Source organism: Myxine glutinosa, chromosome 8 (assembly GCF_964187855.1).
Source record: "Myxine glutinosa chromosome 8, kmMyxGlut1.1, whole genome shotgun sequence".
NCBI lineage: Eukaryota > Metazoa > Chordata > Myxini > Myxiniformes > Myxinidae > Myxine > Myxine glutinosa.
In genome coordinates this window covers 22,706,502-22,733,270 of record NC_136268.1, presented here as the reverse complement: position 1 = coordinate 22,733,270, position 26,769 = coordinate 22,706,502, and the positions used below count along the sequence as shown (strand labels likewise).

Below are 26,769 nucleotides of genomic sequence, written 5' to 3'. Positions count from 1 at the left end.
AATACAACACCTGCCACTTAAACAAAATCGAAGACATGCCAAAAAATATGTCAACAGAGTGAAAGAGTAAAGGTGACACACATGTGCGATGTATGTGTGGATCAGTGGGTTTGACACCAATGTGATCGTACCAAATCACCAATTAAATTCACCAGGAACACCCCGTTTTTTTAATGACAGGACGGATATTCTTACCTATGTCCGATTCCTTGTGATTTTTAATGAGTTCAGCAAGCTCAAAATTTCCCGCCACTATCGCCACCTGGTGGAAAACATCAGACATGGTATTTATGTGTTAGAATGTCCGTAATCAAGCAATGCACAGTCACCCGGGATCTGTTGGTACGGAGAGACCCCTCATCCTCGGGGGTATGCGTACCCCAACAGCTCGCGATCAATCATTTCGTATTAAAATTATATTTGCACCATTTTTCCAAATCTTTTACATAATTTATAATTGTTTGGTTCAAGTAAATGTCAATTCTGCCACTTAAGGGTGTAGTACTGGTGAAAAATTGAGAAAACTACATAGGTACCTTTGAGAGGCCTTTACACAAAAACAAAGTCAAGTTAATATCTAATTTTCAGTTTTTCTTGAAAGATATAATCGTGGCTTTAACTCAGACCAGTTTCAACGCTTCTTTGTCATATTACATGCATATAATTTGCATAAATTAGACCGTCAATAAAAAACAAGGAAAAACAAAGAACACATTTCTACTTCTATTTTCTATGTCACCTATCATTCTTTTCACACAAAACGTGGTACATGTATTATACATGTGTTACTCTACTACCTGATGAGAGGATTTTGTGAAATTATGTCAAATGTTCACTAATTAGCTAATTATGCCAATTACCAGATAAAACTGGGTTGTCCTTCAATAAATCCACAATGGCTACTCCTATAAACAAAAGCCTTCATCATTTTAAAGGAAGTGATATTCTGAATATCCTGTCCAAATTTCAGCCCAAAAGAATGATGCAAATTAAAGTTATAACAAATTTCATGCAAAATATTATATTTCTTGTAAATTGCGTGTAAAGATAACATTAGATATTTTAAAGGAAATACTGAATGAGTTTATACAATACGTATGAATCTAAACCGTAAAAACATCGTTTTTTTAAAAAAGGGGCATATTGGAAAGTTCACCAGTACTACACCCTTAACAAGCGATCACATTCATTTGAAGCTATACCCCATTAAAGTAATGCATTAATTTACTCATCTAATACAAGTATATAGAAACACCATTCTTGCAATTTATTGAATTTAACACATCACCGACATCATGTTGAGATACATACAGTGCATTCAGAAAGTTTTCACACCCCTTGACTTTTTTCACATTTTGTTGTGTTACAGCCTGAATTTAAAATGGATTAAATTGATTTTTTTTTTGTCACCGATCGACACAATATCCTATAATGTCAAAGTGGAATCGAGTTTTTTTAGAATTTTTTTTAGAAAATAATTTAAAATGAAAAACTGAAATGTTTTCAGTCAATAAGTATTCACCCCCTATGTTATGACACTCCAAATTGAGCTCAGGTGCATAAAAGTTCCTTTGATCAACCTTGAGATGTCTTTACAACTTGATTTGAGTCTACTTGTGGCTAATTCCATTGATTGGACATGATTTAGAAGGAAGCACACCTTTCTATATAAAGTCCCGCAGTTGAAAGTTCATGTCAGAGCAGAAACTCTACCATGAAGTCCAAGGAACTATCTGTAGAAGTCTAAGATATAATTGTGAGCAGGCAAAGATCTAGGGGAAGGTTATAAAACAATTTCTAGAGTGTTGAAACTTCCAAAGAGCACAGTGAGCTCCATCATTAGGAAATAAAGAATATGGATTCTTCATAGGGCTGGTCATCTGACCAAACTGAGCAAATGGGCAAGAAGGTCCTTGGTCAGGGAGGAGACCAATAACCCAATGACCTCTCTGACAGAACTACAGAGTTACTTGGCTGAGATGGAGAACCTGCCAGAAGGACAACAGTCTTTGCAGCACTTCACAAATATAGCCTTTATGGGAGAGTGACCTGACGGAGGCCACTCCTGAGAAAAAGGCACATGACAGCATGCCTAGAGTTTGAAAAAAGGCACGTGAAAGACTGAGAGCACAAGACTATAGATTCTGTGGTCTGATAAGACAAAAATGGCCCTCTTTGGCCTGAATGCAAAGTGCTATGTCTGGCAAAAATCAAGCACAGCTCATCACCCATCTAACACCTTCCATACAGTGAAGCATGGTGGTGGCAGCATCATGCTATGGGGATGCTTTTCAGCAGCAGGCACTGGGAGACTTTGTAAGGATAGAGGGAACAATTAATGGAGCAAAATACAGGAAATTCCTTGAGGAGAACCTGCTTTAGAGTGCAAAAAACCTTAGACTGCGGCAAAGATTTACATTCCAACAGGACAATGATCCCAAGCATGCAGCCAAAGCAACACTGGAATGGCTTCAGAACAAGAATGTGAAAGTCCTTGAGTGGGCCCAGCCAAAGCCCACACTTGAATCCCATTGAGAATAGGTGGAAAGACTTGAAGGTTTCTGTTCACCGACGCTCACATCCAACTTGACAGAGTTTGAGCAAATCTGCAAGGAAGAATGGGAGAAACTCCCCAAATCCAGATGTGCAAAGCTGATCCAGACATACCCAAGAAGACTTGAAGCTGTAATCACTGCCAAAGGTGCTCCTAAGGAGTATTGATTCAGGGGGTTGAATACTTATGTAAATTACATATTTCTGTATTTCATTTTAAATTATTTTGTAAAAAATTATAAAAATTAAAAGAAATTCCACCTTGACATTATGGGGGTGACAAAACATTATATTGTCACTCATGTGTCGATGAGTGACAAAAAAATACACCTGCACATTTCACTCATTAGCAACAATCTGATGGGTCTCCTCCTCTGTCCTCCACCTAACACTACCACCACCACTCCCTGGTGTACGTTCACACACACACTCACTCTCAATTCAACATTGCTCTTCTATGAGCCTCTCTCTTGTAGGGAAAAAGTGCATCCAAATGTGATTTATCCCATATTTATGTTGTTAGGTTTGTGGGGAAGGAGGCAATAGTTGGAATAAAAAGGCCTTATATGCCATTTACATTTTTTGTTTTGGTTTTCTTTACAGGAGCGAGGCCCATGGGCACGGGAAGTGGGGGTGCTGAGGGTGCTGCAGCACCCCTGCTTTTTCTGTGTTGTTCAACTGCAATGGCAATTTAAAAAATATATATTATTAAAATATTTTTTATACTGGGATATTTTGGGTTTAGTGTAGGACTATGAGCAGAGCAGAGAGGTTGGAGATTTTTTTCTTATGTTTGATTTACTTATTTTCAAAATGTGTATTAAATATTATTAACTTCAGCACCCCCAACTCAAAATGCCTTCCAGCTTCCCTGGCGAGGCCCATGAAATTGCACGGGAGATCTGCAGTGGAACAAACATGAAGGGAAAGAATGACATAGGATAAGAGGAATGGAGGAGGGGATGAAACAATGCACAAGGTGGTCGGGTAAGGTGGTATGGTTCACGTTTAGTTTCAGGACCTCTTTTACTGTAGTTTGTGCTGAGGGTACAAAAATTGCATGAAAGACTATAAAAAGATGCCTGTGAAGAAGACATCTGGGGGAGGTTGTGCCTTTAGAAATAGCTAGTTGAAGGTGCCTCGGGGTCTCGTGTTCTTTGTAAAATGAGAGTGGGAGAGTGTACGTTATCTGACACATCCCTACCCTCAACCTCCATCCCCTCAAGGAGGGAAAAATCTCCTCCCAGCAGCTGTCTATCAGGGCAGGAGAGGTGGAGAGTTGGTAGAAGACCTTGAAAAGGGATTGGTCAGAGGCTGTGGGCCGGGGATGAGTAAAAGGGCCTTGCTCTGTGACAGCATGGGGGAGAATGAAGAAGTGGACAGAGGTGGTTGTATCACACCAAAAATGTGGTTCCGCCTTTGGACTGTGCATCTTTCAAGAGCCACCATCCACACAGCCTGCTTAGTCCTCTCTGATCTGCTACTGTCACCTATTGCCATCACATCTCACTTACCACATAGCCTGCTGTGGTTGCAGGCCTGCTTGATGCTGGCATATCCTTTCAAGCACTGCCTGCTTAAGTGTGTGTGTGTGTGTGTGTGTGTGTGTGTGTGTGTGTGTCATTGGTTGTTATCTCCATTATTTGGGAATTAGAAGGTGGAATGGAGTCTTCCCAGGTGATGGGTAGTGGTTCATAGGCTAAGTTGCGTTGTTCTCAGAGTTTTGTTCCAAGGGCTCTTTTCAGGATCGTCACCGAACCCCGGATTGCCTCCAACTGCAGTCCGTTCGTAGTAATGTTCCCCGGGATGGTTTTTAAGATCTCTGTGAGGTTCTTCTTTATCATTCCCATTGCCCCAAATATCACTGGTAAAAATTCGGTGCTCTTCATCTTCCAGGATCTTTTCACTTCATTTTTGAGGTCCTGGTGTTTGGTTATTTTCTTAATTTCTGCATTGTTTAGGCCAAAATCGCCGGGTACTGATATCCCAATCAGCAATGCTTTCTTTTCTTTTTTGTTCCTGAGTGCTATGTCCAATCACAGTGATTTGTTTCCTATGTTCACGATGGATGGGATCATCAGGTCATATGTGAGCATGCATGACGTCCTTGTTTTCAATGAATAATTTTGGTTCATGTTTCCATGAGTTTTGTGGAACTGGGATGTTGAAATGTACCAGTAGATTACTCTACATACCTTGTTGTGCCTTTAGGTGTACAGCTGTTCTGACATGAGTTTTTTTTCTAACATCCCAATAGGAGGTGGCTCATGCTTTCTGTTTCTACAATGCAGAACCTACACTTATCCGATTGGCTCACTCCCACCATCTTATTAAAGCCATTGGTGTAGTGTCCTTGATCTTGAGCATTAATAATGATTTGTTGTGTGTGTGTGTGTGTGTGTGTGTGTGTGTGTGTGTGTGTGTGTGTGTGTGTCACCTATGGGGGAAAGTAGGTTTGTTAGTGTAAACTTTTGTGTTTATATATTGTGTCCTCGTGTAATAAATTAATAATTTATTTAGTGAGGAACGTAGTACCTCGTGCTTCGATCATTTTTCCATGTAAAAAAAATCACGTTCGTGTGATGTCCTTGGAGAGTTAAGTTATTGTAAGTTTGTTTGATAAACGGCAAAGGAATAGCCCCGTCGATTCAAAGGCCTGCAGCAAATGCTCAACAAAGACTTATGCAGAAAAGTTTTGGTTTGGTCATCTTTGGGTTATAGACCCAGTGTGCAGTAGCATCCATTGGGAGTAACTTTGTTTGGTTCAGAGGCTGTCGCCCACGTGACAATATTTTAACTTTCACTTTGGGAAAACAAGATATAACTTCAGATCATTATACGCGTATGATCAAATGTTGGCTGGGGGTTAGGGGTTTATTTAACAACGATTATTTATTTATCATCATTTAACACCACAAATGAAAACTAGAACATCACTTGGTAGAGCCTCCGGTTTTGTCACAGGTTGTCCACAACTTAATGAAATATTATGCTCCATATAGTTTTTTTTACCCTATCTCTCAGTGGTGAAGAATTACTTCGAAAATTAAAAAATTCTCCCATCCTGATATGGATCCGGATCTTTACCCAAATCGAATAATTTCGGCCTTGTCACACACGCAACCTGTCCACCAAATTTCGTTACAAATTTGTGAACAGGACAAATGAACAGGACGAGAGAAGAAAGGAAACACAACAACCTGCAAGTAGAGGCAAGGATGGAGATAAGGGAGAGGTAAGGTTGGCTTAATGAGGATAGAAAAGATCATATGCACTGTTGGGGTAGACGATGGCCTGAGGTGGTGGTGTGTTGCTAACTTGACATTAGCAGATGGAAAAGAAAAAAAAAATGTGAAAGAAAATGTTACGTTTTAACCTGGGATGCTAATATATGAGCTTTACAAGGATCAGCCATCGATACTCGGTGCTGCCACAGAATTTTTTTTTTTTTTTTTTTTTGTATACAAGATCGAGGCTCGTGAAAGAGCGAACATTAATCACACAGAAAGACAAACAGACACATAAAACAAATAACATCGGGAGCGGTAGACAAGATGGGGAGAGAGGGGGAAGGACACAAACACAACATTTGAGAGCAGGGACCGAGAGACATGGAGACATCGAGAGATCTGTGGGAGGGAGAGGGCTTTGGGGGGGAGGCATGTGAATGGGGGGAGGCATGTGAAGGGGGGGAGGCATGTGAAGGGGGGGGGGGGGTGGGAGAGGTACAAACAAACAACAAAAGCTAAAGTTTTACGCGTTCATTTCACACTCCACATGTTTAATGTTTATTGCTATTTGGTACACTTCTAACAGTAATCGAATGTGTGTTAAATTCTATTTTGACACCTGCAAGGTATTGTTCCATCAATCCCATTTATTTTCACAAAAACCTTCACTTAACCAGGTTCCCAAGCTACTCGGTACTCTGCTCTGCAGTTATCAAAGACGACGACCGTTTGCGCTAAAATTAATTATTGGGAATTATTATAAGACTACTACTAAAACTACATCTTTGATGCCCCCAACTATTAGCCCCCGTTGGACCTGGTCCAAAATGGGGCTTATGGATTGGGTCTCGTCTGTCCTTCCATCCGCAACCATATCTTGGAGATGCATGGACCGATTTTGTTCATACTTCGCTCATAGACGTCACATGATGGTTTACATATGCACATCGTTTTGTTTCACGATGCGATCAAAGATGGACGACTAGCGGTCATTTTAGTTGTAAAAAACCCGATATTGAACACGTCCTCAACCATTTCTCGGACATGCATTTACCGATCTTGTTCAAACTTTGCACACGGATAATGAATGTTGGGTGACATATGTACGTCATTTCCTTTCTAGATCAGATCCAATATGGCCGACTGGTGGCCATTTTGTTACTTAAACGTGTCCACAACCATTCCTTGACGTGCATGGACTGATTTTGTTCAAACTTGGCACAAAGACAACACATGAGAGGATAAATATACAGAAGATTTTGTTTTGTGACCCGCTCAAAGATGGCCGACTGACGGCCTTTATCTCCGTACAGCAAAATTACTAACACCACGGGGTCTGCGACATTTTATGTATTTTTCTTTTTGTTCACAAAGTCTTGTGTTGTCAAAGAATATGTTTGGCCCAAGTATTTCAAGAACCGGCTGGCCAGGCCTGACGTTGAACTTGAGGTGATAAGAGCAGGGAATTGCAATTTGTTCAGGGTGCTAGCCATAAATCCGAGTCTTCATGAAAGACACCATGGGATTTTTAATGTCCAGTAATGCTCAAAGTGCTGGCAGATGGGTCCTCTGGCTTAGCTCACTTCCAATGGGCAGTGCACACATTGATGCATAGTCCTACATGTGAAACACCAGGATGACAGTTTATAGCCCAATCTGGATTCAAACTTGACCGGCACAACCTAAAGACGAGTGCATACACCCTGCCTCATCAAAAAAAATCATTTTATAAAATAAATTATGAGCTGCAACTGCTATACTCAGAGTTTGGAAAAGTTCAAAAGTTTGTGTGAACTCAATTTTGGGTCAGAATTGCAAATGACATTATAATCAAAATCCAATGTAGCTTACTAAGTGTACATTGATTAATTGGATTCCTAACTTAGAATACCATTGCAGAAATTAAAATCGGATCGACAGCTTTCGCAAGGAGCATGACAGCTAAAGCCGGTGTAATACACACACTGGAACCGATTCTTTTCAAATGAGATGCTCGTTTATTGCTAATGTAAAGTAACAACAACGTCAAGCCAAATTTGATGCCTTAAGGGACAAGTATGAAGATAACATCAAGGATGACATACTCTTTGCCCTTACTTGGATAACAACTCAAGAAAGAGAAGAACGGGCCCTGGATGCCACGAGAAGCACGGGACGCCAGACTGGGTCAAAGGCCTGTTCAGTCAAACCACTTTGATCTCATTTCAGAGATCAAGAAAATTGTTTAATTCTTGGGTTAGGGTTAAGAACCTGCAGAATTTAATAAAATTTAATGAACATCTGCAATTTCATAAGAGCACTTCCTGGGCGTACTCCTCGCATGCTTTGCGACTTTTTATTTTCCCTTCTCCTCTTATTTCAACCCCACCCCCATTCCCCCCAAAAATTTAAAATAAAGTATTTAACTAGATTTAACCATACATAAATTGCTAACTGTGCTTGCGTGTTTGTTTGTACGTTTGTCCGTTATTCTCTCCCGGCTGAACCGTAGCACTTAGAGGCCTCAAATTTTGGATGTATGTATTTCAGAATCTGCACAAGGTTTCAAGCTATCACACATTGGCCTTGATCTCCATTTTTAGGCCACCAAAGGCCACTATAAAGTATATATTTGTTACATGGGTCCAGGCAGTGCTGCCGCAGGCCCATAGGCGGAACGTAACCACCATGAAGCCAATAACTCCATAACTTCTCAATGTCCAGCTCATCCCAAAACTACAACCGGGAAAATCTCACCCAGGCAGGTATCCCAAGTTCTGCCCATCATCACTCCCAGCTTTCTCCTCATTTCCACACCCTCGAGCTCCTCTACGCTCAATAAATGCTTCAGACACTCTCACTCCTTTCCTTTATACAACGCATCCACTCATGTCTATCTGGTCAATGCTCCCATTATATCCTCTGTTGACCTGCTGCTCTCTTTCGTTTAACTCCATCATGAGCCAAGATTTACATGCAAAAAAGTTGAAAGCTCCAAACTTACAAATATAACAAAGACCAATTCCCATTACTCTATTAAAACCAAACTCAGCCACTCTAACCCAACAACACAGACACAATCCAACCAACTTTCACTCCCAATTCATTACCAATAGTTTCCCTACAGATGTAGGTAGGCTTGTAAAAACTAGAGGGCCAACCAACTCGCCGTCGGTGAGAGAGGGACAGTCTGTCTTGACATGCCAATAGTGCGGAAGGACTTAAATACTTTTGTGTGTCGACCCTTTAGTGAACACCGCAGGGTGACGGTTGGCCGACCGAGCTTTAACGCCGAGGCCCGAGGCGTACCCAAACTATGGTGGTAGTGACACGCGTAGGGGGTAGGAGGGGGTATTGGAGGGCAGCGAGAGCTTACCTGCATGGCCGGACGCGGCATGGGGGTTATCCGATCCCCACAACAAATAAACGTACAAAACCGGCAAAGCCACAATTCAACAACTAAAATGCAACAAATAATGGTTTAATAAAAATAATGCAGGCAACAAAAATGAATGCACAGCAAACTAAAATTCCTTTATTGAGGATCCTCCATTCGGACACAATTACACACAAGGGGATGATAAAATAAATGTAAAAATGTAGTGTGGTGCGTTTGCCTGCTACTCCGTCCGTTCCAGCGTCCTTGACCGTCCGGGGTCGTCACAGATCCCGCGTCCCTGCGCGGGAAAACATGCGTTGGGGGCAAGGTCGTGTTCACCACCTGCCGCCGACGTGAAGCGAAGCGAACAGGCCCGAGCTCCTCCCTCGTCCTTCTCGCTCGGCTGCACCGAGCTCCGACCGTCCTGAACCGCTCTTGGTCTCTTTTCCCACCAGCGCACCCGATTCAGTAAATGCAACCGCCACGGGCCAGCACCAAGAGAGAGAGAGAGAGAGAGAGAGAGAGAGAGTAAAATGCCAGGGACAGAGAGAGAGAATGGTGCGTCCGCCCGCAATCAAACCCAGCGCAAAAGAGTGAAAATGGTGGGAGCTGTCCTTTTTGTCCCTGGCGCTAGAATGTTCTCTCTGACGTCACCCACGCTCCAATTGTGCCGCGCCATCGTGTCGCTCCATGGCCATCCTGACCAATCGTTTCTCTCAGGGCGGGGCCCCACGGCCTTTCTTGCTGCACCTTGAGATGACCAGGCTGGGTGGCGTTAGTGGTAGAATGTCCGGATCTGGTCTGCGATCGCTTCATTCAAATTAAGCTCTGATCACATGTTGATCACATGTTGTAAGTGTCATAAGGAACAAAGGGGAAACCACAAAGGCAACTACACACAGGGAAGCTACCTTCATACCCTAACTAACTAGCATAGCTCCACCCCTCGCATGGAGACAAATATGCACTTACGCGACATCCAGCCCTACTTAGTTACAGGAAGGTTTCTACACGACATATGGAGCATACTACCCTATACAATCTACCTGGACTAAGGTATTCCATTGCCTACCCCCATAAACGTAACAATACTTTAGTTTTACCATGAATACTTAATTGGACCCCAACTCAAGAATAACGGAGTATTTGATTCAGGTTGGATTTGACTCACGTCGTTCTGCGTTGGCAGACCACAAACAATGGATTTTATCACCTTAAATTGATAACTATCTTCACACGATGGGAATTAAGGTGTGGCTAATGTTTCAAGTGGGCCCTTTGTGAGTCCTATTTTGCTTCAATGAAAGGCAAAAGCTTAAAATGTCAGCTCAGCCATATACTCGTATATTTTATATATATATATATATATATATATATATATATATATATATATATATATATATATATATATATATATATGTATATATATATATATATATATATATATATATATATTGTTACAGACACGACTTTGATGTTAAGGTGGGCCGAGCGGAATGGCCGTCGTGTCCGCACAAATTACCCGATTGTACTCGAACGTTGACGAAGCCGCGCCACGCTGGCTCAATAAGGAAAAAGAAGACACACGGCTGAATTATAATGACAGACACCAGGGATACGGTTCTCAAGACCTCCGGAGGAGATTATATTCGTGCGGAAGGTCAGATTACAGGGACGAGAGGTACAACATAGAAAGACAAGCACTTAGACACAATCTTATATTATTCCCGGACAGACGACAGACAAACGGGACAACGGCTGACTCACACGGGGGTTGATGGCAGGAAAGCGGGTATCGATGGCTCAAGGTGCACTCTTGGCTCAAAGCAGGGTACACGGTTCGGTCCAGAGATGCGGGGAGGTCTCGTCGCAGCGCTCAGAGGTGACGTTCTTTCTCAGGCCTCTCCAAACTCAGGCGCATCTGTTTCAGCGCTCGCAGGTCCTTCTTTCTCCAGCTGGGGGCGCATCTCACGTCACGTCCGCTACGTGGCCGCGTATATCCGGCGGGGAGTGACACGCCCTCGGCTCGCTAGCGCCGCCCCAGATGGAATCGGTCCGCCCTTCTGATTGGGTGCGGGGGGTTACCAGGCTCCGCCCTTGAGGAGGAGCTGACAGCCAGCCCCTCCGTGGTAACCCCGTGGAGCGCGTGGTCAATGGTGCTAATCGAGCCGGTGTGAGGACGCATCCTCCCCCGCTCCGCCGCCATCTCTTCTGTTGTTGTTGTAATTGTTGGGGAAGAAGATGGAAGGAGGTATGGGAAAGGTCCTAAACTCACTACTGATGCCATATAATCACATTCTGGTGCAACGAAGAGTCAGAATTAATGGAAACGAGTCCTTAACTGACATAGATTAAGAATAACTAGCAAGATGTCTGAAAGTTGTCTACGTGTGGTGCGGTGGACCTGGGCACGACATTTAATGGGGGAATAAGGGGAAGGTCGGCTCTACTGAGTGTTATTTACATGCAATGGGACTAGGGAATGGGGGATTGGGGAAAGTTGGGGAGTATTGGAGAAATAGGGGAATATTTACAAGCGGATATGGAGGCCAAATTCCATATTCGCAACAATATACATATATATATATTGTTGCGGATATGAGGATTGCATTTTTTTTGATTGTGTGTATTGTAGTGGTAAATTGTTGTGTAACATTGGTTGGATATGGCCCCTCCTGCCTCCAGAGTTGTGTAAAGGTAAAAAGGGCGTCTCGGTAGTTATTCCATGAAACACCACATTGAAGGACACGATAAAACCCTTGTTCAGTAGCTTATATCTTATTATGTGTCTTAGAGTAAGGCCTTGTCTTCCATTAGAATGACACTCCATTGCACCGAATTAATTAAGAATAGCTCCCCTTCAATACTTCCATTTCCCAGCCAAACTCTCCATCTGCGGGTAAAGCAGTTCACAAGCGTGGGGTGCACGCCCTCTCATTTCGCTGCTATAGTGAATATGTGCTCCGTGCTCTGTTTGAACAGGAGGGGCGGGGTCGCCCGGGAGAGGCAAGCCCAGGGCGCGCCACGAAGGGCGGGGCTGTTCAGCCCCATGCCCAAATAAGGAAACAAGCCCGTGGCTCGCCACGAGGGGCGTGCCGTCGACGCCATGCCCAAATAAGGAGACAAGCCCGTGGGATTACCATACAAGGTCACGAAACAGAGCACGGGGGGGGGGAGGGCGGTACCGAAACCGAGGAGGGCGTGTCAGACCCGCGCTGAAGGTATGAGAGAAGGGTGCGACGATCGCTGGAACAAGCTACACCAGAGATACGGCAGATGAGTCCAGGTGCGTAAGAGGGTCGGCAGTCCACCGGGAGAGAGTTCAGAGTAGCACCGGAGTTGCGTGAGAGATACGAAAAGCCTTTGACAAAGAGCCGCTTCAACCAGCCCCGTTTCAACCCGCCGAGTGACCCTGCCGGCGTGCGCTGTAAAGCCGAATACAAGGAGCTGCCGGCTCCTCGCTTCGCGCCCGGATTGGACCCGCTCGCTGTGCCTTGTGATCCCACCTGCTCATCCCTCCAAACGATTCCTACCCTTCCATCCATTTGCGTACGTGAGTTTGTTTTGTTCGTGCTGTCCTGGGTAGGTAATTAAGTCCGTATAAGCTAGTAATTTTCACTGTGTCACCTGCGTTTTCATGTCACCTGTAAATAATCGTGACTGCTCTTTTTGCTTATGTGTGTGTAAATAATAAACCCCGTTCCTCTTCTGTACACCTTCTTCTTCTTCCTCTTTGCATTCGTCGTCTTAGTCTTTTCCACATTGAATATCTGTGGCGCGATACGGCCAACGTTTGGGTGAATCGGGTTTAGTCGGGGAACAACTGTTCGGCCGCAGTGCCTTCGCTCGGCAAACAACATCCTTATCCGCGGACTGTAACAATATATATATATATACACACACAGACTTGGCATTTAATATGGAATATTTGTTTTGTGGGGGTGAACTTACTTTTCAAGATGACTTAGAACCAAAAGTTCATTGGAATTATGTTGAAATTATTCTAGATTTTGTTAATGTGACCTTTAAAAGAAACAAAAACCACATTTGACATTTTGAAGCAAATAAATTGATCCTTGAAAGTGATGTAAACTGATATCGAACTCAATTCACGGACAGTACTGTGTTAAACTTCTGTGTGTTTTCCAGAAGTATCTCTTTATTTTGCGCATTAGCCAAATTTTTTTTTAAACAAAAACAAAAGTTAAATTACGACTGGGATTACGGACAGTAAAATTACAGTTCAGTACTTCGTGTAAGCCCCACAAGCATTCAGGAGAGCATGTACACGTTGAGGCATCCTGTTCACGAGATTTGCCAAGGTTTGGACAGGAATCGCTTGCCATGCAGTGGCAATAGCCTGCTGCAATTCACGCACAGAGGCAGGCTGCTGGTCCAAGTTGTCAATTTGACGCGTTAATTCTGCCCACAAGTTCTCTATCGGATTCATATCCGGGGACATGGCAGGCCACTCAATATGCTCTACAGTCTACACCATGGTCAGCAAGAAAGTGTTGGATCATGCGAGCACGATGAGGCCGTGCATTGTCATCTTGGAAGACAAAGTTTCCTCGAAAGGCTGCACGAGCAAATGGAAGCAATGTTTCTTCCAGAATGGCCCTGTACTTGAACTGGTTCAGGTTTCCATTCAGAACAACCAGGTCAGTTTTGCCCCCTGCATGAAAATCAGCCCAAACGGTCACCCCACCACCTCCAGCTTGGACTCTTGGCACTATACAATCTTCGTTGTAGGCTTCATGCACTTGTCTGCGCACTCGGACGCGGCCATATTGACGATAGACCAGAAATCTAGACTTGTCACTGAAGATCACGTGATTCCAGTGTCCTGGCTGCCATTGACTGTGCTCTCTGGCCCACTGCAATCGGCGCTGGCAGTGTTGTCTGGTCAGACGTGGCTTTCTCAGGGGACGCCTGGCACGATAGCCTGCTTGAACCAGTCGTTTGTTGACTAGCCTTCTGGATACAGGCACATTTGTCAGTTGCTGCCACTCAGCCCTAAGCCGATTAGCTGACTTGGTACGGCCATTGCGGACTAACCGGTGCAGCTGGCGATCATCCCTCCTTGTGGTTCTGCGGGGACGTCCTGACCTCGGTATTGGAGTAGGGACACCCCTCTGAGCATTTCATTTCAGGATCTTTGACACCTGACCTTGAGTGATGCCATACTGCCGAGCAATAGCACGCTGTTTCATGCCGGAATTTCGTGAAGCCACCACTAAATGACAAACAGCATTGTCGAGTTGACGGACCATCTCCAGGGGAAGCGGCAATAACTTTTGTAGACGTGCAGCAGTTGTTTTCCACTAATACAGAACGCAACAACCCTTATATACCCGATTGTGAAGCCAATCGTCAAATGTACCTGTCCGTACATTTTGTCACACCACTTGTGATATAATCCTGTTATTGACTTCTTGCTGAGGCAGACAATAAGTGACATGGTTCTTTTAACAAAGAAATCACCGAAGCGTAAAAGAAACTCACCAGATTGACATACCGAGTTCAGAAAGTAAACCCGTCAAGAAAAAAAAAAAATTCCATATGAAATGCCAAGTCTGTATATATATATATATATATATATATATATATATATATATATATATATATATATATATATATATATATATATATATATATATATATATATATACATACATATATATATATACATACATATATATATATATATATATATATATACATACATATATATATATACATACATATATATATATATATATATATATATATATATATAATAATAATAATAATAATAATGCATTTATTTTATATAGCGCTTTTCAGGAAGCCCAAAGACGCTTTGACAGAGTGCAAAACATAACGCATAGCAAAACATAAAGACAATTGCAAAAAAAGAAGAATCAATAGGGAAATATTCAAAGCACAAAGGAGGGAGAAGGAGAGGAGATAGTCAGGGGTTAGATGCTGTGGGTTAAATGTTGAATGCAGTGTTGAACAGGTGGGTCTTGAGTGATGTTTTGAATGTGGTGAGTGAGGAGGAGTCTCTGATGGTGTGAGGTAGCGAGTTCCAGAGGGTGGGAGCAGCGATGGAGAAGGCCCTGTCCCCCCAGGATCTAAATTTGGTCCGGATGGGGGGGGTCAGGAGGTTGGTACCAGCAGAGCGGAGGTTGCGGGTGGGAGTGTGTCTGGAGAGGAGGTCAGCCAGGTAGGATGGGGCCAGGTTATGGAGGGCTTTGTAGGTCAAGAGGAGGATTTTGTACTGGATTCTCTGGGAGATGGGGAGCCAGTGAAGCTTGTAAAGGACGGGGGTGATGTGGTCACGGGTCCGGGAATGGGTGAGTAGACGGGCAGCGGAGTCACCCGCTGCCGTCATGGTGGGGGGTGGGGGGTCCAGCCCTGCCCCATCACCCTGCCATCACCCTGCCCCATCACCTTGCCATCACCCTCCCACCACCCTGCCATCACCCTCCCACCACCCTCCCATCACCCTGCCATCACCCTCCCATCACCCTCCAATCACCCTCCCATCACCCTGCCACCACCCTCCCACCACCCTCCCATCACCCTGCCATCACCCTCCCATCACCTTGCCATCACCCTCCCACCACCCTGCAATCACCCTCCCATCACCCTCCCATCACCCTGCCATCACCCTCCCATCACCCTTTATTGGACCATTTGACTTCTGTAGGGTTGGTTTTCTAAGGCTTGTATCAAATAATCAATTTATATCAAATCTTTTAAGGTGAAAGCGCGATGACGTCACCACGTCACCCGTCACAATTTCGGTCTTTGAGGCCGGCCGATAGGCACAGTGTGGTTCTCCTGACCACGTGGCCCTTGACTTGGTTTGTCCGCACAATGTGGGCGCTTTCAGGATGAACTTTAGCCGGGGAGCGTTTGGGTGCGTGGCGCCTTTGGGCGCCCCGGTCTGATACTGCCGCCCACGCGCACAACACCATGTGAGTGCACGTGGGTCCCGGCGGTCCCACTGGCCTAGCGCTACCATGTTTAGACAGCGAGATCCGTCCCCGGGCACCGGCAAGCCAGGCACGGTAGGACACCCGCGGAGCCCCGGCGGACCAGGGGCGCGCGAGCCTACACGTTAGCGTGCTACGGCGGAATCAACGGCTTCGGCCACGGCCGGGCCGATACTCGGCCCGGTCGCACCGGGAATGAACTGGTTCGACGCCCGCGCTAGAGAGGTCGCGGGCGACTGAGATGTGTTAACAAATTAATTAATTAATTTGAGATGTCCGATTCCTAGTGTTTGGAAATTTGGAAGAGCTTGACCCTAGCCTTTCCCTTGCGAGGGCAAGGAGGAACCTAACACTTGACACTTAAGCTTATTTTGAAGTACACCCTGCCAGCGCCCACGGCGGGACGGCAGGGCAACCAGAAGGGACGAGGTTCTCCTGACCACGTGGCCCTCGATCTGGGAAGCGAGAGGCGTTCCATTAGTGGACGCGCCCCTCACGCCCGACTTTTGGGCGGCCCCGGCAGGCCGTTTGTGTTGACATACATATATATATATATATATATACTACTGTGTTCAAAAAGTATCCGACCTTTATTTTTCGTGCGTAAAAAAGAAGAAGCTAGGGAGGCGTTGATTGGTGCACGTATGTAGGCGATCCTAATGCGCACGCGTGAATTTTTTCCCACCTGCAGAAGCTGTCATTCGACGGCAGACCGCCGATGAGTGAGGACATGTAAGTGAGCGCCGTCGGATTTTCGTTTTTGACAAAATGACTGAAAAACTTGAACAACGCTACTGCATCAAATTTTTTGTAAAGCTTGGCGATTCCCAAGTGGAAACGATCCGCAAGATTCAACACCATTCATTCCATTATGAAGGAGGATTTGGGCTTCAGGAGAATCTCAGCGAAGTTCGTACCAAAGCTGCTGACGATTGAGCAGAAGCAACTCCGTTTGGAGATCGCACAGGACATGCTGGAGACTGTGAACAGCGATCCCAGCTTCCTCAACACAGTGATCACTGGCGATGAGTCCTGGGTTTATGGGTACGACCCAGAAACCAAGTTGCAGTCATCACAATGGAAGCATCCAACATCCCCGAGTTTCCACTTGGGAATCGCCAAGCTTTACACAAAATTTGATGCAGTAGCGTTGTTCAAGTTTTTCCGTCATTTTGTCAAAAACGAAAATCCGACGGCGCTCACTTACATGTCCTCACTCATCGGCGGTCTGCCGTCGAATGACAGCTTCTGCAGGTGGGAAAAAATTCACGCATGCGCATTAGGATCGCCTACATACGTGCACCAATCAACGCCTCCCTAGCTTCTTTTTTTTTACGCACGAAAAATAAAGGTCGGATACTTTTTGAACACACTACGTATATATATATATATATATATATATATATATATATATATATATATATATATATATATATATGCACCGCATGGCCAAAAGTATGCAGACACCCTTTTTAATTATTGGATTCGGCAGTTTCAGCCACAACCATTGCTGACAGGTATATATAATCAAGCACACAGCCATGCAATATCCACAGACAAACATTGGCAGTAGAATGGGCCATACTGAAGAGCTCAGTGACTTTCAACGTGGCACCGTCATAGGATGCCACCCTCCCAACAAGTCAGTTCCTGGAATTTCTGCCCTGCTAGAGCTGCCCCATCAACTGTAAATGCTGTTATTGTGAAGTGGAAACGTGTTGGAGCAACAACAGCTCAGCCGCGAAGTGTTAGGCCACACAAGCGCACAGAACGGGACCGCCGAGTGCTGAAGTGCGTAGCACGTAAAAATTGTCTGTCCTCGGTGGTTGCAACACACACTACCAAGTTCCAAACTGCCTCTGGAAGCAACATCAGCACAACAACTGTTCGTCGGGAGCTTCATGAAATGGGTTTCCATGCCCGAGCAGCCACACACAAGCCTAAGATTACCACGTGCAATGCCAAACGTTGGCTGGAGTGGTGTAAAGCTCGTCGCCATTGGACTCTTGAGCAGTGGAAACACGTTCTCTGGAGTGATGAATCACGCTTCACTATCTGGCAGTCCAACGGATGAATCTGGGTTTGGCGGATGCCAGGAGAACACTACCTGCCCGAACGCATCGTGCCAACTGTAAATTTTGGTGGAGGAGGAATAATGGTCTGGAGCTGTTTTTCATGGTTCGGGCTTGGCCCCTTAATTCCAGTGAAAAGAAATCTTAATGCTACAGCATACCATGATATTCCAGACGATTGTGTGCTTCCAACTTTGTGGCAATAGGTTGGGGAAGGCCCTTTCCTGTTTCAGCATGACAAAAGCCTGGTGTTGTTTATCCCTGGTGTTGGGCTTGCGGCTAGGGTGCCGGCTTAGGATCCAAGGATCCTGGGTTCGAATCCCGGTCGATCGCTGAATTAACGCCAGGGGGGTTGACTCAGCCTGTCATCCTTCCGAGGTCGGCTAATTGAGTACCAGTTCACTGGTAATTCCCTGTTTGTCGTTAAAGGCGGCAAAAAGGGTTGGCGTCAGGAAGGGCATCCGGCCGTAAAACATTGCTTCAAATAGGGGACCGAAAAACAACAACAACCACGGTTCCCGAAAAAGGCCAACCCCCGCTTTGCGGGGAAAAATGGCCTCTAAAGGTGGTTATTTTTATTTATTTATAATAGCCCTGTGCACTAAGCGAGATCCATACAAAAATGGTTTGTCGAGATCGGTGTGGAAGAACTTGACTGACCTGCACAGAGACACCTTTCGGATGAATTGGGACGCTGACTGCGAGCCAGGCCTAATCGCCCAACATCAGTGCTCAACCTCACTAATGCTTTTGTGGCCGAACGGAAGCAAATCCCCACAGCAATGTTCTCCAACATCTCATGGAAAGCCTTTGCAGAAGAGTGGAGGCTGTTATAGCAGCAAAGGGCGGACCACCTTCATATTCTTGCCCAGGATTTTGGAATGAGATGTTCACCGAACACATACGGGTGTGATGTTCGGGTGTCCATATACTTTTGGCCATGTTGAGTATATATACAGTACATAAGGTGGTCCAGAAACCCTGGGCACATTTAGAAGAACGATACCTGCAACAAACAACGAAGTTTATTATTGTTATTTGGTGAAAACAAAACATGATTACTTGTAAATAGATGTGACCTCTTCAATAAGCAAAGGCATCACGTGATACGCAACAGGGTGAGGTGCATCACGTGATATGGATTGGGGTGAGCTACGCTCACTGTGCTGCATGTGTTTGTCTTTGCATTAGTTCAGTTAATTGTGAAATAGACGCCCTAATATGATGGAGGATATCATGAGACAAAAAATTCACGCTGTACGCTTGTATTCTGTATCTGGAAATTCGGCTGAAGTTCACAGACAACTTGTCAAAGAATGTGGCGCCGACGCAATTGTCAGAAGAACCATCGGCAGAATAAACGCAAGTTTGATGAAACCGGCAGCATTCTTCCAAAAGAGTCACCAGGTAGGCCCCGTACTGTTCGAACTGAGGAAAGCAGAGCGGTCATTCAACAACAACTCGACAGTAACACACCATTATCAACTCGTCGTTTATCAAACGTCACCAACATAAGCTGATCATCGATTCGAAGAATATTAAAAGACCTTAATGCGAAACCATACATACCCAGATTAATTCACCAACTATCTGAGGATGATTTTGACAGGCGCATTGAGGCATGTGAGACATTGCTTGGGTTAATGGATATGAACATTGATTTGCAGAACAGGATCTTGTGGTCAGATGAATCCAAGTTTACTTTATCTGGTTCTGTGAATCGTCATAACAGCGTGATATGGGCAGTAGACGACCCACAATTTACTGTTGAGCACAACGTCCAGTATGAAGCTGATGTGTCCGTCTGGGCAGGCATTTCTTCTGGAGGGATTATTGGACCAATATTTTTCGAAGAAAATGTGAATGCTGCAAATTACCTTCTAATGTTGGAGCAGCATGCATTTCGACTCAATGATGGCCAAATGTGGTTTATACATGATGGTGCGCCTGCTCATTATGCTGCCAGTGTACGCCAGGCCCTCAATTTGAACGTTACAGACAAATGGATTGGCCGTCGTGATCCGGTGGAATGGCCGCCGCAGTCTTGTGATTTAACACCCTGTGATTTCTTCCTTTGGGGCTTCCTCAAACACAAAGTGTATGCGAGGAATCCTACAACCCTTAGAGACTTGAAACAATTCATCCGTAATAAGACTGCTGCCTTAACGACTGAAACATGCAGAACTGTGTGTCAGTGTTTCGTCACAGCTACAGCTGTGCATAGACAACGAAGGAAAGCAGTTTGAACATTTGAACTCATCTGTTTCATGTATATTAGACTGATTAGACTGTTTAACGAGTAAGCATGTTTTGTTTTGCACCAACGAACAATAATAAACTTAGTTGTTTGTTGCAGGTATTGTTCTTCAAATGTGCCCAGGGATTCTGGATCACCCTGTATGTGTGTGTATGTATATATATATATATATACATACATACATACATACATACACACACACACACTGAGAAACGAATTTTCAGTTCTCATGTTAAAGTCCCTATATATATATATATATATATATATATATATATATTCAACGGAAGTTGAACTTGGGGCTGACTCAGAAGAAGACCTTTGTTGGTCGAAAGCTTGTCGACAATTAAAGATCGACGTCCTGAAGCTACGTCCGCGTCTTATTTAATCTAACGATTGTATATATATATATATATATATATATATATATATATATATATATATATATATATATATATATATATATATATATATATATACATATATATATATATATATATATATATATATATACACACACACACACATACAGTGGCGTGATAAAGTAAGTACACCCCCATGTAAAGGTTTGACTTTTTCAACATATTTCAACATACAGCTATTTGATCTTCATTTCACAATATTGAAAGATAAAGGTGATATAATATAACAAATATCATGAAACCTTTACATTTTGTAGTCCATTGTATAATTTAAATAAACATAAATGCAAATTTTGCATGTGGAAAAAGTAAGTACACCCCTACATTTATCACTACTTCAAATACCTAAAATTAGAATCAGGTGCACCAGCTCAGGTGCAAATGATTAGAACATCGTTCGAGTATCTTGGAGGAACCTGTCTTATTTGAACCTCAGACATTTAGTTTGGTTTGCTCTTTGTTGTTGAAGTGTGGGGCGTCACCATGCCTAGATCAAAAGAGCTCTCTGAGGCCTTCAGAAAGAAGGTTATAGATGCCTACGAGTCTGGGATGGGATTTAAAAAGATCTCCAAACAATTTGAAATCAATCATTCGACTGTCCGGAAGATCATCTGCAAGTGGAGAAGATGCCAAACAACTGCCAACTTGTTCAGGCCAGGCTGCCCCAGCAAGTTCAGCCCAAGAGCAGACTGCAAGATGCTGAACGAAGTCTCTAAGAACCCCAGAATGTCATCACGGGACCTACAGGTAGCTCTTGCCATTGTTGATGTCAAAGTGCATGAGTCCACCATTAGAAAGAGGCTGCACAAATTTGATCTACATGGGAGGTGTGCCAGGAAGAAACCGTTGCTGTCCAGAAAGAACATCAAGGCAAGACTAAAGTTTGCCAATGAACACCTAGGCAAAGACCAGCACTTCTGGAACAATGTGCTCTGGACAGATAAGTCAAAGGTAGAGCTATTTGGCCACAGTACCAGAAGACATGTTTGGCGAAAACCAAAGACAGCATTTGACCACAACAACCTGATACCAACTGTAAAGCATGGTGGTGGAAATATTATGGTTTGGGGCAGCTTTGCTGCATCAGGGCCTGGGCAGCTCACCATCATAGAATCCACTATGAATTCTTCATTGTACCAGAGGGTGCTTGAGGATAATGTGAGGCCATCTGTCAGAGAGTTGAAGCTCAACCGAAGGTGGACCTTGCAACATGACAATGACCCTAAACATACCAGTAAATCCACCAAGGAATGGCTGAAAAGAAAGAATTGGAGGGTTCTGGAATGGCCAAGTCAAAGCCCGGATCTAAATCCCATCGAGATGTTGTGGCGGGATTTGAAACGAGCTGTGCATGCAAGAAACCCCTCAAACATCGCACAGCTGAAATAATTCGGCATGGAGGAGTGGGAAAAAATTTCTCCCAGTCGATGTCAGAGACTGGTAGACAGTTATAAGAAACGCCTACTTGAGGTTGTTTCTGCCAAAGGGGGCAATACCACCTATAACAGCCAAGGGTGTCCTTACTTTTTCCGCATGCAAAATTTGCATTTCTGTTTATTTAAATTATACAATGGACTACAAAATGTAAATGTTTCATGATATTTGTTATATTATTATGTCACCTTTATCTTTCAATATTGTTGAAATGAAGATCAAATAGCTGTATGTTGAAATATGTTGAAAAAGTCAAAACTTTACATGGGGTGTACTTACTTTTTCATGTGACTGTAAATATATTGGTGGGCAAGAATGGGATTTAAAGCAAGAAAGTCGAGGATTGTGGTAGTGAGACGAGGAGAGGTGGATAACATGCACAGGTTTGAGCTGGGAGGGGAGGTGGTTCCATCATTGGTGGTCAGAAACAAGCTTTTGATAGGTTTGAAGAGGATTGATGGATGTGGTTTGCCAGGTAAGTTGAAGGTATGGTGTTTGAAGTTTGGATTGATGCCACGAGTATTGTGGCCATTGATGATGTATGATATTGCAATTGGGCATGTAGAGAGGATGGAGGTTGTGGTGGGCGGGTTTGTGAGGAGGTGGATGGGAGTGCCACACTGTTTGACGAACATTGCCTTTTATGGTCAGGGTGGAAAACTCCAGTTTCCCTTGACATCATTAACCGAGGAGTTTAAGGTGGTGAGGGTGCGGGAGTTCATGATGTTGTGGGATTCAAGTGATGCAGTGGTAAAGAATGCTCTCCCAGAGAAGAAGGGAAGTCGGAAGTGGAATGCAAGAGCAGAGGTGGACGAGATGGAGGAGCGGTTGCAACAGGAGGAGGTCATGGGGACGGTACAGCATGGGAAGCATGGCTTGCCGCTTGGGTTGGATGAAGCATGAGCGATGGGGAAAGGCATGTATGAAAGAGAGGAGGAAGATGGTTGAGAGGGAGGTGAGAAGAAAGGAAGAGGAGGGGAGATATGTGAAAGCAGTCGGTCAGGCACAGCAAGGTGCTTGGACTAAGTGGGGAGGTGTGCGGGTGAGGATATTGAAGTGGCAAGAGATTTGGAGGATGGAGCCAATATTGTTGAATTTCATGTTGCGGGCAACGTATGATGTGCTTCCGTCACCAGTAAACTTGAGATTGTGGGGGTTGTTGCAGGAGGAGAGATGTTATTTGTGTGGAGGTGTGGGAACGGTGCAGCATGCACTGAGTGCATGTTCAGTAGCATTGGCAGCAGGACAATACAGGTGGCGACATGATCAGGTGCTGGCGGTGGTGGTGCAGATGGTGCAACAAGAGGTGCTGAGGTCAAGAGAAAGAAGAGTGGAGAAGGAGACTGATGGGGGAGAGGTGTGGTTTGTCAAAGAGGGCCAAGTGGTAAGAGGTGGAAAGAGGAGGAGGTGGAAAGCAAGAGGGCTGTCAGATGCTTGTGATTGGCAGGTGGTGGCAGACCTAAAGCCACAATTGGTATTCCCAGAGAAGATCTGTGTGACAAGGTTGCGGCCTGACATTGTCATTTGGTCAGGTGCAACAAGACAGGTCATCTTAGGGGAATTGTCGGTACCTTGGGAAGAGAACATGGAGGAGGTGCATGAGAGGAAGAGAGGAAAGTACAGTGAGCTGGAGGCAGAGTGCCGGGAGAAGGGTTGGCGAGTTTCGTGTCAGCCATTTGAGGTGGGGTGTAGAGGGTACATTAGCAATTCCTTTTCTGTGCATCCCCGGGCATGTGGGTATGGTGTATCGGTGCAGTGCAGTGCCTGCTTCTTCCTCCTCTTCTCAAAAGTTTATCTTTTTGTCTCCCAAAAGACAGGTCCTGGGTTCGCATTGTAAATACCAATTAGTGTCTTGTAAATGATGCTCCCCACCGGCTTTATGTATAGTTTGAAGACCATTCTGCAATTCGGTTATTCTGTGGGCGTGAGTCTGTTAGGTAGGATGCAACGTAGCAGGCGGGATATACTTAGTTGTTTTAAAACTGTCGCACTCAAGGGTAAGGTTAATAGTAGAGGGCTACTACACCTGAGTGTCACATTAAGTAAAGTTATTTTGGGCCGGGACGGCCCTAGAGGAAAGACGGGTGCTGTGTTATGGTTTTTCGAACCATCACTAGTAAATTTTATTCAATGTTTCCCTTATAAATGATCCCCTGTAAATATCCCCATCAATTGGCTTTATTAAAGATCGCACCCTAGTTAGTCCATGTACAACACGTAGAGAACCACAGGACCTCTCTGTAGTTATTTCATTATTATGTGTTTCAGTTAAGGATCTGTTCCCAATAGTTGAATCTGCGTTGCATTAATCAAATAAGATAGGCCCCTTTCAATTTTCCCAGTCATCTCTCCTGCTCGTCAAAAGGCAGTAACAGTAGGATAGCGTTCGCTGCCGTTTGCCTTGGGCTGTTTGCTGGCACCAAGCCACCATTACGCACGCGGTCTCAAGCCGAGGAAAAAGGGGGCGGAACCACAAGAACAAGGTGTGGCACATCGACTCACCATCAGAGGTGGAGCCAGGGAGCCCTTGCCGGCCAACCAGCGCCGAGGTAGCCGACCGGTAGGCGTGTCATCGGAGCCGGCGGCTTGATTTCTACACTGACAATAAAAGCGGCTGCGAGGGACTGCTTGAGGAGATGAGACGAGTGAGAAGGTACAGATGAGACGAGTGAGGAGAGCAGATGAGGTGAGAAGGAGCTGGGAGTGCGCCACGAACTGCTGATGGTAACGGACTGCGCAGGGGACCGTTGATGATACGAACCTTGTTCAAGAGAGAGAGAGAGCGTTGGCACGAGCCACATATTACGTACGCCGTATCCCAGTTTCCCCGATACATGTAACGTCCGCTCGCGGTCCACGATACGCGCTCGCTGCCTGCCAGGGTTTCCCGCCACGACGCGAGTCCACTCCTGGAGCCGGACCTCAACGCCCTACCGTCTGCCTGGACCCTTCTCCTCCTTCCAGCCATTCCTTCCTGCCATTCCCTGTCGTGTGAGTCTGTTTGTTTGTCCGGGGTTATAATATAAGACTGTTTTAAGGCTTGCCCTGTGTATCTGCTTCTTCGTCTTCACTGTACATTCCCTTTTCGTTTCTTCTTTGGTTTTGGTTTTGTATATAATTAATAAATTACACCTGTTCCTTCTTATTCTTTGGGTTTTCCTCTCATCCGGTTGGTTTAGTCCCTTCTTCCCATTGAGTACCTGTGGCACGATTCGGCCAACGTTCGGAGTCGGGTTAGTCCTTTGTTAATGGCTTGAGCTACGGATTGCTAAACCACTCGGCAATCTTCCATCTTATCCGCGGTTTGGGCGGGGCTCATTTCCTCGCTTACCGGAAGGCGCTGGTAATTAGGTCATAGGAATAATTGGCCTACTACCCTATTCAGCGCTGACCGGAAGTGACGTGATAGCTCCAGGACCAGCGGAGACGGCCAGCTTAACAGGACAAGGGGATTAACCCCCCCTTGCTAACGGGAGTGCCGTCCCCCCGGATCCGTAACAATATAATACCTCGCTGCGGTAAACATACTTGTATTCATTTCTAATTGTGAAAATCTAGAGTTCAACTGGAAAGCAAACTGAAATAAAGGATACTATGTTTAGAGACAGGTTTAGAGACAGTTTGGCCAAAGTAAAAAGATCTTCAGAACACACAACATGCATATTTTACATCAACAAGTTATGTTTTGTTCCAAATACATCTCAACAGATCGTAATTGAAGAAAACAATAATTATGTAAATTGGATACTAATGGGAATGGGAAGGGGAAATCAAAAGACATTGCAATTACTGCAATCAAAAGAAAGATAAGGAAATCACAATTGTTTTGAAACATAATGAAATGCTTTTGAAATGCTCAGAAAGCAAAAAAGACACACTCCCCTCTTCAATGTCTAGCCTGGGGTGGGAATTCCGACTCATCTATAAACTCATGGAAATTCACAGACGCGGTGATTCATCAATGTGTGTTCCGTCATCCCTCGGATGGACGTTAAACTGCGTCCCATCTGCCGGCATTAGGTGGTGGATGTTAAAGACCTAAAGGTGTCTATCGCGAAGAGTGGGCGAGCTATCGTCGGCATCCCAAACAAATTACAAATTCGTGCCCTAATCAGCAGAGGCACTGCATCGGCGGCACAGCCGCATCCTCGGCCAATGATGCTACCCGTTACCTTGCAGCATACGGAATACGAAGAACTAAAAAGATAAAGGAGAGGAATATAATTTTTTTTAAATGATATGAGGCTCAGAGAGGAATTCGTACATGTATTCAAAAGGATGATCAAATACTGCATTGGAGTCATCAAGAGGAGCCTGGATAAATAAAGAGCAAAGATGGAGTCATCAGAAGGAACCTAGATAGGATTCAGGTTTCAGCTGCAACTCCTCTTGCCTCAAACACATCCAGGCACATCCAAGTAAGCCTTACAGAAAAATTTCTGCAATAATTCACTGCAAGGAAG

General features: G+C 44.6%; 1 protein-coding gene across 1 annotated transcript in view; it reads right to left on the bottom strand.

Moving 5' to 3' along the window:
- Positions 1 to 26,769, bottom strand: part of LOC137432284 (SH3 and multiple ankyrin repeat domains protein 2) — a 910,319-nt gene that overhangs the window by 408,446 nt on the left and 475,104 nt on the right. Inside the window, 1 exon segment of the mRNA XM_078782990.1 lies at positions 196 to 262. Within this exon segment, the coding sequence (XP_078639116.1) occupies positions 196 to 262 (67 nt within the window).